At 43.2% G+C, this 15,909-nt stretch overlaps 1 protein-coding gene across 2 annotated transcripts in view; it reads right to left on the minus strand.

Annotated features, from left to right (window-relative positions):
- Nucleotides 1-15,909, minus strand: part of Kif14 (kinesin family member 14) — a 69,457-nt gene that overhangs the window by 7,370 nt on the left and 46,178 nt on the right. For both annotated transcript variants that reach the window (XM_087906467.1, XM_087906468.1), the window contains exons 22-26: nt 12,685-12,785; nt 8,293-8,387; nt 5,815-6,039; nt 5,439-5,623; nt 975-1,130 (exon numbers count right to left, since the gene is read on the minus strand). In XM_087906467.1, the coding sequence (XP_087762593.1) occupies nt 975-1,130; nt 5,439-5,623; nt 5,815-6,039; nt 8,293-8,387; nt 12,685-12,785 (762 nt within the window). The remainder of the gene's footprint in view (nt 1-974; nt 1,131-5,438; nt 5,624-5,814; nt 6,040-8,292; nt 8,388-12,684; nt 12,786-15,909) is intronic.

Genomic DNA, 15,909 nt, shown 5'->3' on the forward strand with positions numbered 1-15,909 from the left:
CTTGCTCTATTCTGCACCTAAAGCAGCTTTTTAATTAACCAATGGTAATAAAACATAGTCACAGCATACAGAGAAAAATCCCACATCATAAGGTCAACTAGAATTTGTACTACAATAATTAGTTTTCCATGTGCTATGAAAAGAATGCTCATTTTAGGTTAGGACCTTATTTGCTAGGTTACAATACATTTTAATATAGTATTGTTCATAGCATAAAGGGGGCAAATAAAAATATTCTATAATTACTGTTTCTTTTCCTTGTGTAAAATGGATGAGGTGTTCCACAGTTGATAGAGGTCATCAAACCACAGAGCAAAAGGAACATCTTTCCTTCATTAGTTTTGGAGGTTGGTCTCAGTATGTAGCCCAAGTTGTCCCTGTTCTTATGATCCTCAACCCCTAAGTGGTAGACAAGGACTCTATTCCTAGCCCCAAAAGGATTTTCTGTTTGTTTTCTGAGACAAGGTCTCACTGTCCTGGAACTCACTGTGTAGTTCAGGATAGCCTTGAACTAACAAAGATCCACCTGCCTCTGCCTCCTGAGTACTGGGACTAAAGGTGTGCACCATCATGCCCAACTCCAAAAGGGCTGTAAAGAGATATAATCATCCAATCATAGTTTAACCATTTGGTTTGTTTGTTTGAGAAAGGTACTCGTGTAGCCCAGGCTGGCCTCAAGTGATCTTGCCCTTCTGATCCTCCTATCTGCCTCCTAAGGCTGGCCTACAGACAGTGCTACCTACCACACCCGTTACAGAGCCAGGGCTCAAACCCGTGCATGCATGCAAACTACCAAGGGAGTATATCCCAGTCTTAATTCATCCCATCTTGACCGAAGAATTTAAAGACATTGTCAAACTATTAAAAGTTCAAGTTATTTTGAAAAAAGATATGACCTTATATTGTGCAGTGATCCTGCTAACAGAAGTCTCTAATGTCCCGTGGAAGCCTTTCAGAGCTAACAGTATACATACCCGGGCACTGGGACTCCTGTTGTTGCTCTCCAGAAGACACAGCCTGCTCCCTTTCAGAACGGCCAGCTGAGCCACACCCTGAACAGCCTGCAGTATCACCTGGATGACTTTGTTTTGAGCCTCTTGTACCATTGATGAAATATCCGAACAACACCCCTATGAAATGAAAATGGATCAGTCAGTATATCACATATGAGATTTTTAAAAAAAAGATTTATGTACATATGTATTTATTTATTTGAGTGCTCTGTCTGCATGTACAACTTTATGTCAGAAGAGGGCATCTGATTCCACTAGAGATGGTTGTGAGCCACCATGTGGTTGCTGGGAATAGAACTCAAGACCTCTGGAAGAGCAGCCAGTGCTCTTTAACCGCTGAGCCATCCCTCTAGACCCCACAAATGAAATTTTTAAGAGGTGATAAAATGGAGAAAAAAGGGACAGTGAGTGAAGTTAGCAAGCATGAGGGGCTGGACTTAAGCCCCCAGGCCCAGCACTAACGATAACAACACAGTTGGAGAGATAGCTCAGTAGATTAAGGGCACTGGCTGCTTTTCCAGAGGACCAAGGTTTGATTCCTAGCACCCATATTAGGTGATTCACAATCATCTGCAACTTCTGATCTCTGAGGGCATCAGGCCCGTATGTGAAACACAGGCATACATGCAGGCAAGATACCCATACACATCAAAATAAAATTCATAATATAAGACCACTGGAATGCTGGAGAGAGACCGAAAGCAGGGGGCCCTGAAGCTTCGCAGCTGTAACAATAGCAAGAGCCGGCTTCTTCCTCCCTCAAAGACGACACAGTGAAGGGAGACATAAATGTGGAGTTAAACCCAAGGCAGGATTGATAAGGAAACAGCAAAATCAGGAACAAAATGGTTTTGTGTCTTTGGCCTCTCAACTTTAACTGTCCTGTTAGCACCCCAGCAGACAGGTACAAAACTATGCTCTTTTCTCAGGGGAGACGGCAAAGGAGTGGAGGAGGAAGAAAAAGCCACCCAGTTCTTTAAACGACAGCCTTCCCATAGGCACTCAGTGCACAGGCTTCACGGCACAGCAGCCTCCTCTCGAATGGTTCTTTCTGGTCCTCCCCACTGTGGTGCTGAGAGTGCGTGTCTTGGCCTGCCATGGAAGATGCTCTTTACACCATTACAAGTGCAATGCCAAACCGTGCTTCACCACAGAAGTGTTCTGGCTAGCCCTGGCTTCACCCAGACCTAACTTCTCAGTCACCGGGTCTCAAGCCTTCACTCCTTGTATAGAGTGTGTCCCACAAGTCTAAATGTTGAAACTCTCAAGTCAAGTTCAAAGCCTCTTCCCCGAAAATGAAGAGAAGGAAAGAAACACTACCAGGTATTCTCTCTCTCTCTCTCTCTCTCTCTCTCTCTCTCTCTCATGTCAATTTTTCTTTTCTTTGTCTTTTCTTTCTACCATTCTTCTGTTCTTTCTTTCTCTCTTGGTGTTTTGAGACAGGGTTTTTCTGTGTATTCCTGGCTGTCCTGGAACTCACTCTGTAGACCAGGTTGGCCTCTAACTCAGAGATCTGCCTCTCAGGTACTCTCCTTATAGGAGTACCATGATTTAATCAGATAATAATTTATTATAATCTGATAAACCCTGCCAGGCAGACATTTTTGTTCTTATTTTCCAGGTAAGAAAATGGATAGAATAAAAAAGTGAAACAGTTTACCTAAAGACACAAATTAATATAGCATAGACTAAAACACAAGATTTCAAATATCAACAGTGAGTTTCTGGTTTGTGGGTATACTCCACTCACCCACCCAACTATTCTAAAGTTGCCTCTCTTTCATATCTACCACAAACTGTCCTGAGTTATATTCCTTCATTAGGGTTGAATCTAATACACACACACACACACACACACACACACCTTAAACTGCCTCTCTTTCATTTCTACCACAGACCTTCCTGAGCTGTATTCCCTCGTTAGGGTTGAACCTAAGTCACCTAAGTCACACCCTTCTTCCTGACCGAAAGCCTTGGTCTCTGACCACTCCAGGCTTCCATGTTCATGGTTCTATGCTATCAGATCTTCACCTGAAGTTTGCCCACATCTGTCTTTAGTCCACCTCTGTGTTACATTCTTCTCTTCCCTGTTGTCCATATCCAAAGTGACCCTTCGTTTGATGTGAGTATAGGATTCATTTAACAACCATATCCATCTAGCTATCACATCGTGAGGCCCTGTGAAGACACTCCGGGTCCTACACCTACAGAGAGCCTACCGTCACTAGTGCACATGCTTATCAACAGAATAGCATACTGAAAGTCGTAATGAGTAGCTTTACTCGGGTTAACAATAAACAAGAGAGGTACCCAACCAAACTGGGGAGACCAAGAAAGTTCTCCGGGGGGGAAAAACAAAAGGGATAGTAAGTATTTCCCTGACTCAGCCCACTCAGGAAGCACTTGTTACAATAAAAACTCCACCACAAAAATGTGGAACACCGGGCGGTAAAGGAAGGTAAAGGAGGCTGCCATCAAGCCCTGGGTCTCCTACCCACACGGCAGAAAGAAAACTGACTCCTGCCGGCTGCCCTGGACTTCCACACCGCACCATGATGTGTGGAACCCTCACACTCGCCCTGGACTTCCACACCGCACCATGATGTGTAGAACCCTCACACTCGCCCTGGACTTCCACACCGCACCATGATGTGTAGAACCCTCACACTCGCCAAATGTAAAAAACTTCAGTGTGGATCACCATAAAAATATGGTGGGTATCACTGCATAAAACTTGACCAAATAATCTAGAAAGTTTAAATATTTATTTTAAAAAGTAAAACTTGCCTCTCTTGTGTTGTGGGAGTAACTTCCGCTGCCTCAACCAATAATCACTGAAGCAGGAGCCCACAGTGCAGCGGGGAGCGACTTCCGCTCCGTCAGCCAATAGCCGCTGAAATACCAGCCCACTGGGGCGTGGTATATTTCTCTTTTAAAAAGAGAAGCAGTTCCGGATAAGGCCCTCTTGGTTCCGGCTCTTGGTTCTGGTGCTTGGTCTCGGCTGCTGCTCCCGGCTCCTGCTCCAGCGACTAGGCTCCCTTCCTGACGGTTTATGGTGTATGTAAGTTTTACCCCCGCCAAATAAATAACCCCTTAAAACATAACTGGTGTGGGATTGATTCGCTAATACTCTTGGTATTTTCTCACCCCCCCCCCCCATCTATTTGAGAAATTCTCATAAAGATCTCTGGTATGGCAACAATGAGATACGTTTCAACATTAGTTCCCTACTTCTACTGTAATGCACCCTTGACTTTTAACTTAATTCAAGGGTGGCTAGAATAAAAAAATCCACTTCTTGATTATAGATAAAGTTAGACGTGGTCAGGTGAAGTTCTGGCCAAACATATATAAGAACCATATGATGACTCACAGATATTTCCCTCAAAGGAAGGCCGTTTCCTTGTCCCCACCAGCCCCCCAGCTGCACACAACTCAGATGGCGTTGTATTGTGATGGAGCATGATGAGGTCTGCACTTCAGACACGCAGAGGAGAAAATAGAAAGGAGTTGGGATCCTGCCTCTTTGTGCAGAAGAACCTCCATGCCTACTAGCAAATAAAAAGCAAGATTTTATCTTGCTTCTTCCTAGTGACCAAACCCAATGTTACTTGATATAAACTAAGCACGAAACAAAATTACTTTTCTCACCAAGAATATCAACAGGTTCATTGCTAATTCAGAAAGCCAGCCCACAGCCAGAGCAGGACTCTGTCTCTCTACCTATAGTGACCTTAACTGGAGGCTAGCAGAATATCATCCACCGAGGCCTTGTGCATTCAAATCTACCCCCATGACCCACTAGTTACATAACACTGGTTGAGCCAGTCATTTCCCAAGCCTCTACTTCCTCATCTATAAAATGGTGATGGCGGCACCAACTGGGGTTGTCATGAGGACGAAATGAACCAGTATTTGTGTGTTGGGGACTGTGGACCACCAGATCCTGAATTTCTTGTAAACAACTTGTTTTCCTCTGCTCTGAGCAGCCCGCAGCTGCTCTGAGCACGAGACCCTGACGGCAGGCTGGTGGGTCTGCAGCTGAAAGATCCCGGGAGCTGGGGCGTGGCCAGAGCCCTGTATAAGCTGCCCCTGAGCACAGTAAAGTGGTCATTCTTGTCTCAAGGATGTCCCCGTGGTCCTGTCTGTCTGTCTCTGTGTTTGTGTGTTTTAAATTTTCAGCCTAGTTCCTATAGCACATAATGAGTAGAGAGCAGAACGGAATCGGTGTAGTTTTATATCTGTGAACCACTTAGAATACAGAGGACACCAAATCTTTGCTCAATAAACCCACAGTCTTAGGACCCCAAACAGGAAGCATTCAGAAATCCTCAGGTGTAATTTTAGGGAGATACAGGTGGTAGAAAGTTCAATAAATACTTTTAGAACACATGAATTATTCAAAAATAAAAAAAATCAAGGTACCTGCAAAAACAATTGTAAATAGCCTCCCAGCTTTTTAATATCTTGTCTCAACTCATCTTCAAGCCTTGCTGAGCTGGTACCAGGTGGAGAATCATCCAGCCAGTGTTTGAACAAAACCACAAGCTGCTCAAAGGCACAAGCCATCTGGACGGTGAGGGCCTGAGCTGCCCGGTCAGAAGAGAACACTTGGAAAGAAGGAGTAGAATTACTGCAAGGCATGTCTCCAGATAAAAGAACTCACATATAGTCACCATTAAAGTATCTAAACAGGGTCGAGGGATGTCGGCCAGATACAGCAAATAATCATCCCCCACACAGGAGTAACGGGCAGAGAATCACCGTCACGGGAGTTGGTAGCATCAGTGGAACTGCTTACGGTTACTTTGACTTTCTTCATCCTGCTCTTCATGGGCTTTGGAAATGGCAAGCAGTCCGTTATGGAGCTTAAGAAGGTTGCCCATCAGGCTATCGGCTATAGTTTTTTCTTCATCATAATTCTGTTCAAGAAAGTCTATTGACGAACCGATCAATTCTTTGCAAATTCCAGGAAGAAAGGATTCTGATGAATTTGAGTAAATGGCACTTGATTTTTCTATTAAACCTGCGTCAACAGAAAACAGTCAGTGTAAGCCCAGTTTTCAAGCACGATACTTTCAGACAAAAGCATGAACACAGGCCTATTGAAGAATCGTGGGTCGGTAGTTCAAAGCAGCTATCCTTATTTCAATGCATTCTTATTTGTATAAAGGTGAAAACGCAGGTCCAGGCAGGAACCAATTAACCTCTCACTAGTATGAGCCCATAGGATTTGTAGCTCTTCAACCTTAATATAAGTAACTAGAGAATCAAAATATCCCATTACCTACTCACTTAAACCTTTCTCTTCTTATTTTTACATGTCTGAGTGTTTTGCCTGCATGTATGTCTGTGTACCATGTTCATATCTAGTATTCGTGGAAGACAGAAGAGATCACCAGATCCCCCAGAACTGATGCTCCAGACAGTTGTGAGCTGCCGTGTAGGTGCCAAGAATTGAACCCTGGTCCTCTGGTAGAGCAGCCAGTGCCCTTAATTGGCTGAACCATCTCTCTCCAGCCCCTCACTTAACTTTTCTATACTTGTAGCAATTAATTTTCCTAACACCTAAGGAAATTAACTCATAAATTAGAAAACTGAGCAACAATAAACTGGATAAAAAGAAATGCCTTGGAACCTGTGGTTTAGAAGAGCTCTTCCCAGGGTATACTACAGTCAGAACAGGCCAAAGCTAATGGACCATCTGCAGCTCACAGAGCACATTTCTGGGAAAAATACCGCTTTCTAAGTAGTGACGAAGGAGAAGTAAACGGAAAGGTGAAAGAGCCCCTTCGGGCCTTCAGCAAGGACCCTTATAGTGGAGCCCACACCGTAGCGCATCATGATTCTCACTTAAAACGCAATGTTTTCTGGTCTAGTCACAGGGGACTAGAAGTCGAATACTAAAAAAAGGCAGAAGATAGGGAATATTAAATGCCCAGAACAAAGATGAGAGCTTGACTTGGAAAGGAAGGCTCAAAAGCCCAACCTGAAGCTACAGCTACAGTGAATGCTTGTCACTATGACATGACACTACAGTTAGTTGTCCAAGAGAGCTAACTAATTATGTTCTCTAAGACTGATGTATTATAATTCAATGTGAATATTTTAGACCTGGAAAAAAATCTAGTTAAAATATATTATGGTCCTTGAGTTGAGAAGTTAGATGCTCCTTAGATTCCCAAAGCTAGAAAATGTCAGGCCCTAGGTACAGCAAACCCTCCATTAGGCTCCTACTGAATGTACAAGGAGCATCTCCTCCCTCTCCTGTTCCCCACTGCTTCACTGAAGAGCCCCAGGCGGGCACTGAACTCGCCGCCTTTCTGCTGCAGCCTTCTGGGTGCTCGCCAGGATGACACTGTCTACCACCATACCCAGATCCATGTCTTCCCGTATTCTATCAGGGCCTTTACCAAATAGACTAATACATTAAATAGTAACTTTACAACTTAAAAAATATATATGTATAAGTGCCTTACCTACATGTATGCCTGCGTACCAAGTGCATACCTGGTAGACAGCATTAGATCCCCTGGAACTGGAGTATGGTTGTGAGCCACCGTGTCGGTGCTGGGAATTGAATCTGAATTCTTTGCTAAAGCAGCAAATCATCTCTCTCTCTCTCTCTCTCTCTCTCTCTCTCTCTCTCTCTCTCTCTCTCTCTCTCTCTCTTTTGAGTCAGGGTTTCTCTGTAGCTTTGGAGCCTGTCCTGGAACTAGCTCTTGCAGACCAGGTTGGCCTGCCTCTGCCTCCCAAATGCTGGAATTAAAGGCGTGTGCCACCACCACACAGCTAGCAAGTGATTTTAACTGCTCTCCAGCCCAATCACTTGGAACTTGTGACAAGGTTCTATATGCAGTAAGATGCTCAGTGGTGCAGTGTTTGTCCAGCGTGCTTGAGGCCCTGAGTTCAACCCCAACTCCCCCGCCCCCAAACACACACACACAAACCAAAACTGATTCCTCCTTTATCCAACACACGCTCACAGACAAGCAGCACTCTTGGGTCTCGCTCATTTAGGCACCTACGTACATGCCTTTTATTCCCTCTTCACATTCAGCGTGTTGTATGATATGTACTCTGGTGTTTTGCTCAGAAGGAAATAGCATTCTAAAAATACGTTCCCTTATCTGAATTAGCCACTCAACCAAAAGGCTCTACAATAAATCAGAGAACAGAATTTGCGAAACAGAATAGCCATCCAACATTTTCACTGCATAAAGGACACACAGCTGCTAAGAAATGAAATGATTTCCCGAGGACAATTTGATAAGAGTACCTGACGGGTGTGAAGAGTGCAGGCTCTGAATCGGATGGACCTTTATGTCATGGAAACAACCAGAAATCCTCCCGTTCTTCATCAGACTTCTGCTCCTGAACCAAGATAATCCTAAAATTAGTTTTTACACACCACAGGAGTATTAAGAATGCTGTCAGCTTTGTGGGAACATATAATCCCAGCACTCGGAAGGCGGACATAGTTGGAGACTCTGAACCCAGTGTGGCCTATGTGAGAACCTGTCTCAGGGAGGTGGGGAATATTCTGATATGTGTTCTTTCCAACAGAGACTCATTTCCATTTCTATGCAAGAATTTCCCTTTGTCCAGGCATTGGCCTAACATAGTTCACAAAATGGGCTATTCCGTGTACAATTGCTTAGGCTCTGAACGTGGCTATGAAACCTGGCATCTGGCCACAGAGGGAAGCCTGGCACATAGTTCAGTGGGTGCTGTGAGGGCAGAAGAATGCTTTAGTAGTCTGGGCCTCTGAACCTTGAAGGATAAGCATGGGCTAGCCAAGCAAGAGGGCAGACTTGGGAAGCAGGGGTAGTATCTGGACACAGCACGGGACACAGGAAGACCTGGTGGTAAAGAACCAGGCCTGGTGCTGGAAGACTGCTGTCTGGGATGTGTGGGGCAAAAGCAAAGAATATGGCTGGGCCATGTGCTGAGATCAGCTGGAATTATCCAGGGGAGGAATACGGCTGGGCCATGTGCCGGGATCAGCTGGAATTATCCAGGGGAGGAATATGGCTGGGCCATGTACCGGGATCAGCTAGAAGTATCCAGGGGAGGACTTTAAATAGGGAAATAATCCAGGTAAAAGAAAGTATCTAAGCGGAGCCTGTGCAAAGGGAGCCCTCCATTGCTCCTGCACAGTTGTCCCCGCAGCCTAGAAACCACAGGCTCTCCCGTTACCTTTCTAAACTCCATGCTCAGTATGAGAGCGAAAGTCCCCGAGCAGTGACCTACATCTAAACACAGGTGACCCTGTGCTGCCTTCCTCGTCACACTTCCAGACTGCTGACTCCCCAAAAGATTATTAAATCAAAGTATTCTGTCTATAAAAGCTTAAAGGTTTCAAATAAGTCCCCCTGTAAATTCTTACAAAAATAAATGAAAACACAGAAATATAATTGAAGATAATATTTAATCTAGCAGTTCCCAGGTATTTGTTTTCCTAGAGGTAAAAAGAAAAAGTAAGTTAAGCTAGAAAAAGTATCATTCTTGCGACATTGTCATGTTAAACAATGTTTAAACTAAGAAAATGCTTGTCACATTCCTTTCAAAGGGTTTTCATCCAACCTGATAGAAAAATTGACTTTTAACTGTCAACCATGTGTGTGATTTACAGGTGGCCGGAGCGGGCTGTTTTATTACAGAGCAGCTGTGGTACAGCAGAGGCAACAGCAGCTCCATGCAATCTGTCAGCATTTCCATTACCTGCAGGCGTTCTCAGAGTCTGGATTCTGTCATAAACATTCTTCATGCACAAGGTCTCAGACTAAGAGCAACTCATTTTTAAAAATATGATGCCATTAAATTACAGAAGTTCTCAAAAGTATTTGCCAAATGAAAACACCTAATTTCAAAATCTTGAAAAATATAAAAAGGAATTTTAGTTTCGGGGGGGGGTCACATTTTAAAACTTGTTTGTTTCTCATTAACCCCAACTTCAGCAGATATAAGAATCACCAACATCAGTACGCTAAACATTAGTGTTCTCCGACTAATGACTGTTTTCATAAAACTTACACTTGTTCATAATGAACCACTTTTTATGGTTAAGAAGCTAGTCATCGGGGGCTGGAGAGATGGCTCAGAGGTTAAGAACACTGACTGCTCTTCCAGAGGTTCTGAGTTCAATTCCCAGCAACCACATGGTGGCTCACAACCATCTGTAATGAGATCTGGTGCCCTCTTCTGGCCAGCAAACATACAGACAGACAGAACACTGTATACATAATAAATAAATAAATAAATAAGCAAACAAACAAATAAATAAATAAATGAAGCTAGTCATCCCAAACCCAAGGGTTTCATAAGACATCTCCAGTGTGTTAGTCTGACTGTAATTTGGAGGAGGTGATTATTACTCTGTACATCCAGTTCCATCAAGGAGCATCCTTAGGTGACTTTAGTGGCACAGCCCAGCAGCATCTTTCGTTCTTAGCTCAAATCACCCCTAGCCATCATGACCTGTTTACCAGGAATGGACCAGAAGCTCTACCTTCTCTATATTGTAACAGTAAGAAAGTCTTTTCTCAGCGCTGGAGACTAAATGCGTCTCTCATGATGCTAGATGAGGCCTTTATCTCTGAGGTACACCACAGACTTAAGATTTAATTTACAGATATGCACAACCTCAGCGACAGTCTAGGCAACCATTACTGAGCACACATCATCTACCCTCGTAACACTCTGCAGCATCATTCCCAAGCTGAAATCATAGAGATCTCAGAGGCAGCCAGGACAGCAGCTGCTCTTGGAGGAACCAAAGCCTGGAGATGTTGCCCAGCTCTCTGATATTAGGGCCCGAGACCTCTTCACTACATTGCTGTTGCTCTCTGCATTCAGGGTCTGTGTGGAGAATCTGTGCTGCATATTTTACTCAGAACAATTCTGGTGAGGGCTCAGTTTCTTCACGGATATAATGGGTGGTCACACACTTACTTCAGAGACCTGTGGTGGGTACTGCACTAGAACATCTTATCAAGTATTCAATAAATGTTCTGTTTGTTGATGGGTTTTGTTTGTTTGTTTTGAGACAGGGTCTCTATATAGCCCTGGCTATCCTGGAACTTGCTAGACGAGACTGGCCTTTAACTCACAGAGATCCTCTTGCCTCTGCCTCATGCATGAATGCTGCTACCATGTTGAGCTTGTTGGTTGGTGTTTAAGACAGGATCTTACTGGGAGGTGATGGCACACACCTTCAGTCCCAGCAATTGGGAGGCAGAGACAAGGGAATCTCTGAGTTTGAAGCCAGCTTGATCTATATAGAGAAACCCTGTCTCGATAACCACTCCCCTACCCCTCCAAAAAAAGAGACAGGATATTACTATTTTGCCCAGGGTAGCCTCAAACTCATGTTCCTCTTGATTCAGTTTCCCCCATACTGAGATCCCAGGGAGGCCCTACATCGCCAGCCTCTGTAAGTATTCTTGATGATGACAATGCTGTGGTTGGGGCAGTGCTACTGATGTTCACACCCTGGGAACTCCAACACACCCAACACTCCAGACTAAACACACACTTACTGTCCTGTGAAAACCTCACTCATCACAGCCAACAGGAAAGTTACCATCTATCTCAAATACTGCTTCCCCAGCTTAAAACCAGGAGCAACCCTGAGCTTTTCATTGCCTTAACCACACAACCAGCCACCAATCCTACTGATGTCCTGGAATCTGCATCTCAGCTTTGTGTAAAACGCACTCTTCTCTCCAGATCTGTCTACCTAGTGCCTCTCCTCTCTCCAGTGCCCGATGCATGAGGACAGGGAGGATTCTACTTACCTAAAACTCTTCGGGACACAGAATATATCATAGAAATATTTGTTTTCAATAAACAATGTCAACAAACAAAATTAAAAGGTTAATGTTCCAGGCCAAGGCCTTTCCATACTATTTGCTTCCACACTCTGGGCATCTGAGTCTAAACAGAACTAGGTTTTCCATGGAAGGTTTCTGCTCACCATGGGTGTTTTATGCTCTGCTTTGACAGACAACACTTGTCACGTACGGATGTTCTGTAGCACACCGATCTATTCCTATGGTGCTCACACTAACACGACTGTGTTTAAACATGTAACTTACAATAAAATACCAGAATTTGTCAAATTCTTGAGATGTTAAAAGTAATGCTATTCTTTTCTCTTTTTTAAGTGATTCTTTATCTCCACTTTATGTGAGTTAGTATGTTTCCTGCATGTATGTCTGTGTGAGGATGTTGGGTCTCTGAACCTGGAGTTATAGGCAGCTGTGAGCTGCCATGTGGGTGCAAGGAGTTGAACCCAGGTCCTCTGGATACAACAGAGGAACAGTCAATGCTCTTAACCGCTGAGCTGCCTCTGCAGCCCCATAATGCTATTCCTTTCTATGCAGGAAATTAGATTTACGCCATTCTAGACTGCTTTAAAAACTAGTATGATAAAATACTGAAAATTTTTGCTCATATAGCAAACTAATAAGCAATGTAATGCTATATGCACTGTAATTTGATCCCCAACATTAATGTCACTTGTATTTCTGGCTCCCCATTACAGATGTATCGTAACAGCAGATCTCTTAAGATAATTTTATACATGTATGTATGCATTATATAAATCTCTAACTTATATACTTGTACATATACACAGAACAAGAAAAGAAATAATAAGCAGCTTTACCTCCTTCTAGAAAGGAAAGAAACTGGTGTGCTCGTAATGTCAGGTTCCCACTCATCTTCAGGGTCGCAAAAGACATCCTCAGCCCTGCTACCACCATCATTCTAAGAAACATAAAATACAGTCTTTCCATTAATTGTGATGTTTACAATTCAGCAAAAAGGCTTAAATCATTTTATTATTTTAAAACATAAGACTAACAAATTATGGGTTAGCTGCCTAGTCTTAAAAATACCATTACTGATCAAATTAAACTAATAACAAATTAAAATAAAAACAAGTAAGCAGATGTCATAAAACTCATTATTTCAAATGTTAACCCAAAAACCATTATTTTGAAAGGCTAACCTAAAAAAACTAACTATAACAACAAAAACCCCAATCATGAGATGCTGGAAATTAAAATAAATCTTACAGAAACGACCAAAATTATTAAATACTTCAAAAATAGTAATCTGAACTGGGGAGATGTCTCAGGCAGTAGAATCATTACCTTGTACACATAGGACCAAACTGAATCCTAGAACCCATGTAAAATGTGCAGGGTGTGCACATGTAATCCCAGTGCTGGGGAGCTAGACTGGTGGGTTTCTGGGGTCCACCACTGGCCAGCCTAGTCTGTAACAGTGAGCTCTAGGACAATGAGGGATCATATCTAAAAGGGGAAAGTGGATGGTGCCTGAGGCTGTTCTCTGGTTTGCTTACACACACACACACACACACACACACACACACAAAGAGAAATAATAATAAATTTAACTTTAGGGAGCTAGAGAGATAGATCAGAGGTTTAAACAGTCCCCCTCTCTTTCAGAGGACCTGGGTTCCGTTCCTAGCACCCATGATGGTGCTGTTAACTCCAGCTCTAGGCCAAACATGTGTGCACATACAACATAAAAGCACACAGATATATAAATAAAAATAACGTTTAGTAGAGACAGTTAACAGTAAAACCCAGAGGGAGAGATAAAATAATCTGGCAATGTAAAGGTGCAATCCTGGACTGGGGAAATGTCTTGGTGATAAATTCCTTGTTTAATTTGTGTGAAGTTCTGTATTCCATCCCCTAAACACACGCATACACGCATGCGCGCACACAAACATACATACATGTACAAACATAAAAATCACTTCTTGGTTGGATATACTAATAATGATCTATACATTAGATATTTAAGCAATGTCAATTAAAATTATATCTAGAAACACACTATAGAGCTTGTTCAGAGGGTGCAGCATGTGTAAAAACTAAGTTAAGAACTTCAAAGAATATGTGAAAGCAGGAAGTCAGTCCAACACTGAGCTACATGCAAGAGTTTAGTGTGAGCAATCAAATGCCTTCAATGCTGTTTAAAAAACATTCATTATGGTACAATCAGAAATTATTAATAAATAGGAACACAGACAGAAAGAAGACCACCCACAGGCCCACCATGGAGAGAGAAGCAGTCCCTGCTGTGGCCTAACACCTTCCAGGCTTCGCTGGGGCTGGAAGGTTGACTCAGCGGTTAAGAGAACCTGTTCCTCTTGCAGAGGACCAGGTCTTGGCTCCCTGCACCTACAAGCTAGCTTACAACCATCTACAGTTCCAGTTCCAGGAGATCTGGTGCCTACTTCTGAATCTGGAGGGCACCAGGCATGCATGTAGTAGACACATATGTGTACAGGCAAAACACACACACATTAAAAACAAGAAGAATATACTTTGCTTTCCTGGAATAAACACTGCTTGCTCATGGTAGAAGTTTTTAAAGGTCATTCAGTCAGGTTTAGTTTGGTAGGTAGGTTTCACTTGGGATATTTCTAGCTGTGTTCATATCAGCCTTCCGTGCTGGGCGCATGTGCCACCACACACAGTTCTCACGCTTTGTTTTAGTTACTGCAAGCATCATGGAATGAACTGCGACAGGTTCTGCAGCCCTTCACAGAGAGCAGGGCTTATCTCTCCCTGTGCCCTGAAAGTGTGTGCTCACTGGAGTCAGCACCTTTCTAGCCCTCTCTAGTTCCCCTTCCTTCCACCCCCAGGTCTTTCTCTTTAGTTTTGTCTTAGTTTTTTTGAGCTGCACTCTCATGCATTTCAGAATGTTCTCTATTTACTACAGGCTAGCCCCGAACCACTGATCTGATAGCCTCAGCTTCCTAAGCGCTGGGATTACAGGTATGAGCTACCATATCTGGTTCCCACTTATTCTTTTTTTTAATCATTGTTTTTTGAATCTACTTCATTGACAAACTTTTAAAATCATTATTTGGCTGTCCTTCCATTAAGCCAGCTTTCATAATTTATCTTTTTCTAGAGTGTTTTCCTTTCTAGAAGACTCAAATTTAGGGGTATGGAGAGATGGCTCAGAGGTTAAGAGCACTGGCTACTCTTCTAGAAGTCCTGAGTTCAATTCCCAGGAATGACATGGTGGCTCACAACCATCTACAGTGAGATCTGGTGCTCTCTTCTGGCATGCACGCATACATGCAGACAGAACACTGCATACATAATGAATAAATAAATCTTTAAAAAAAGAAGACTCAAATTTAATACATGGGAAGGGCTCTAAGGCAACATACCATAAAGATCCTTCAAATCCATGCATATTGCTAGGATATTTACAACATTACAATAACCAGAAAATGGAAACCAGCCTAGATGTCCATCAAAAGATGAATGTATAAGGAAAATGCAATATATATACAATGGAATTTTATACTACTGCCAAGAACACTGAAGTCATAACATTTGCAGAGCAACGAATGGAACTGGAAATCATTATGCTAAGCAAAATAAACCAGATTCAGAAAGACAATAGTATTTATTTGTTTCCTCTTGTATGTGGAACTTAGATTTAAAAGTATATAAGTATGTGTGCGTGCATGTGTGTGCGTGTGTGTGTACACGTGTGTGTAACAGGGGATCGTGAGAAGGGAGGAGGAAGAGATCTAACGGGGGGGGGGAGAAAAGGTGATGGCACACATGTGACATAAAAGCAAGAGAGAGTTAGAGGAAGGGGCAGCCCTGGGAGCCCTGCGGGACAGACAGCGCAGAGAGATGCATGACCACAAAGCACAGTAGTGGACATGTGTGAAACACGGATGAAGCACACTTCATAAAGAAATAGGGACAGTGGGGGGGGGGGGGGCTCAGACGTTAGGCGTCTGCTGTGAAGCCTACTGATGTAAGTTTAAGCCCCAGAACCCAAATGGTGGAGAGGGAGAATCAGCTCTCCCAAGTTGTCC

The sequence above is a fragment of the Myodes glareolus genome, chromosome 5 (genome assembly GCF_982192425.1).
Source record: "Myodes glareolus chromosome 5, mMyoGla1.1, whole genome shotgun sequence".
Lineage (NCBI taxonomy): Eukaryota > Metazoa > Chordata > Mammalia > Rodentia > Cricetidae > Myodes > Myodes glareolus.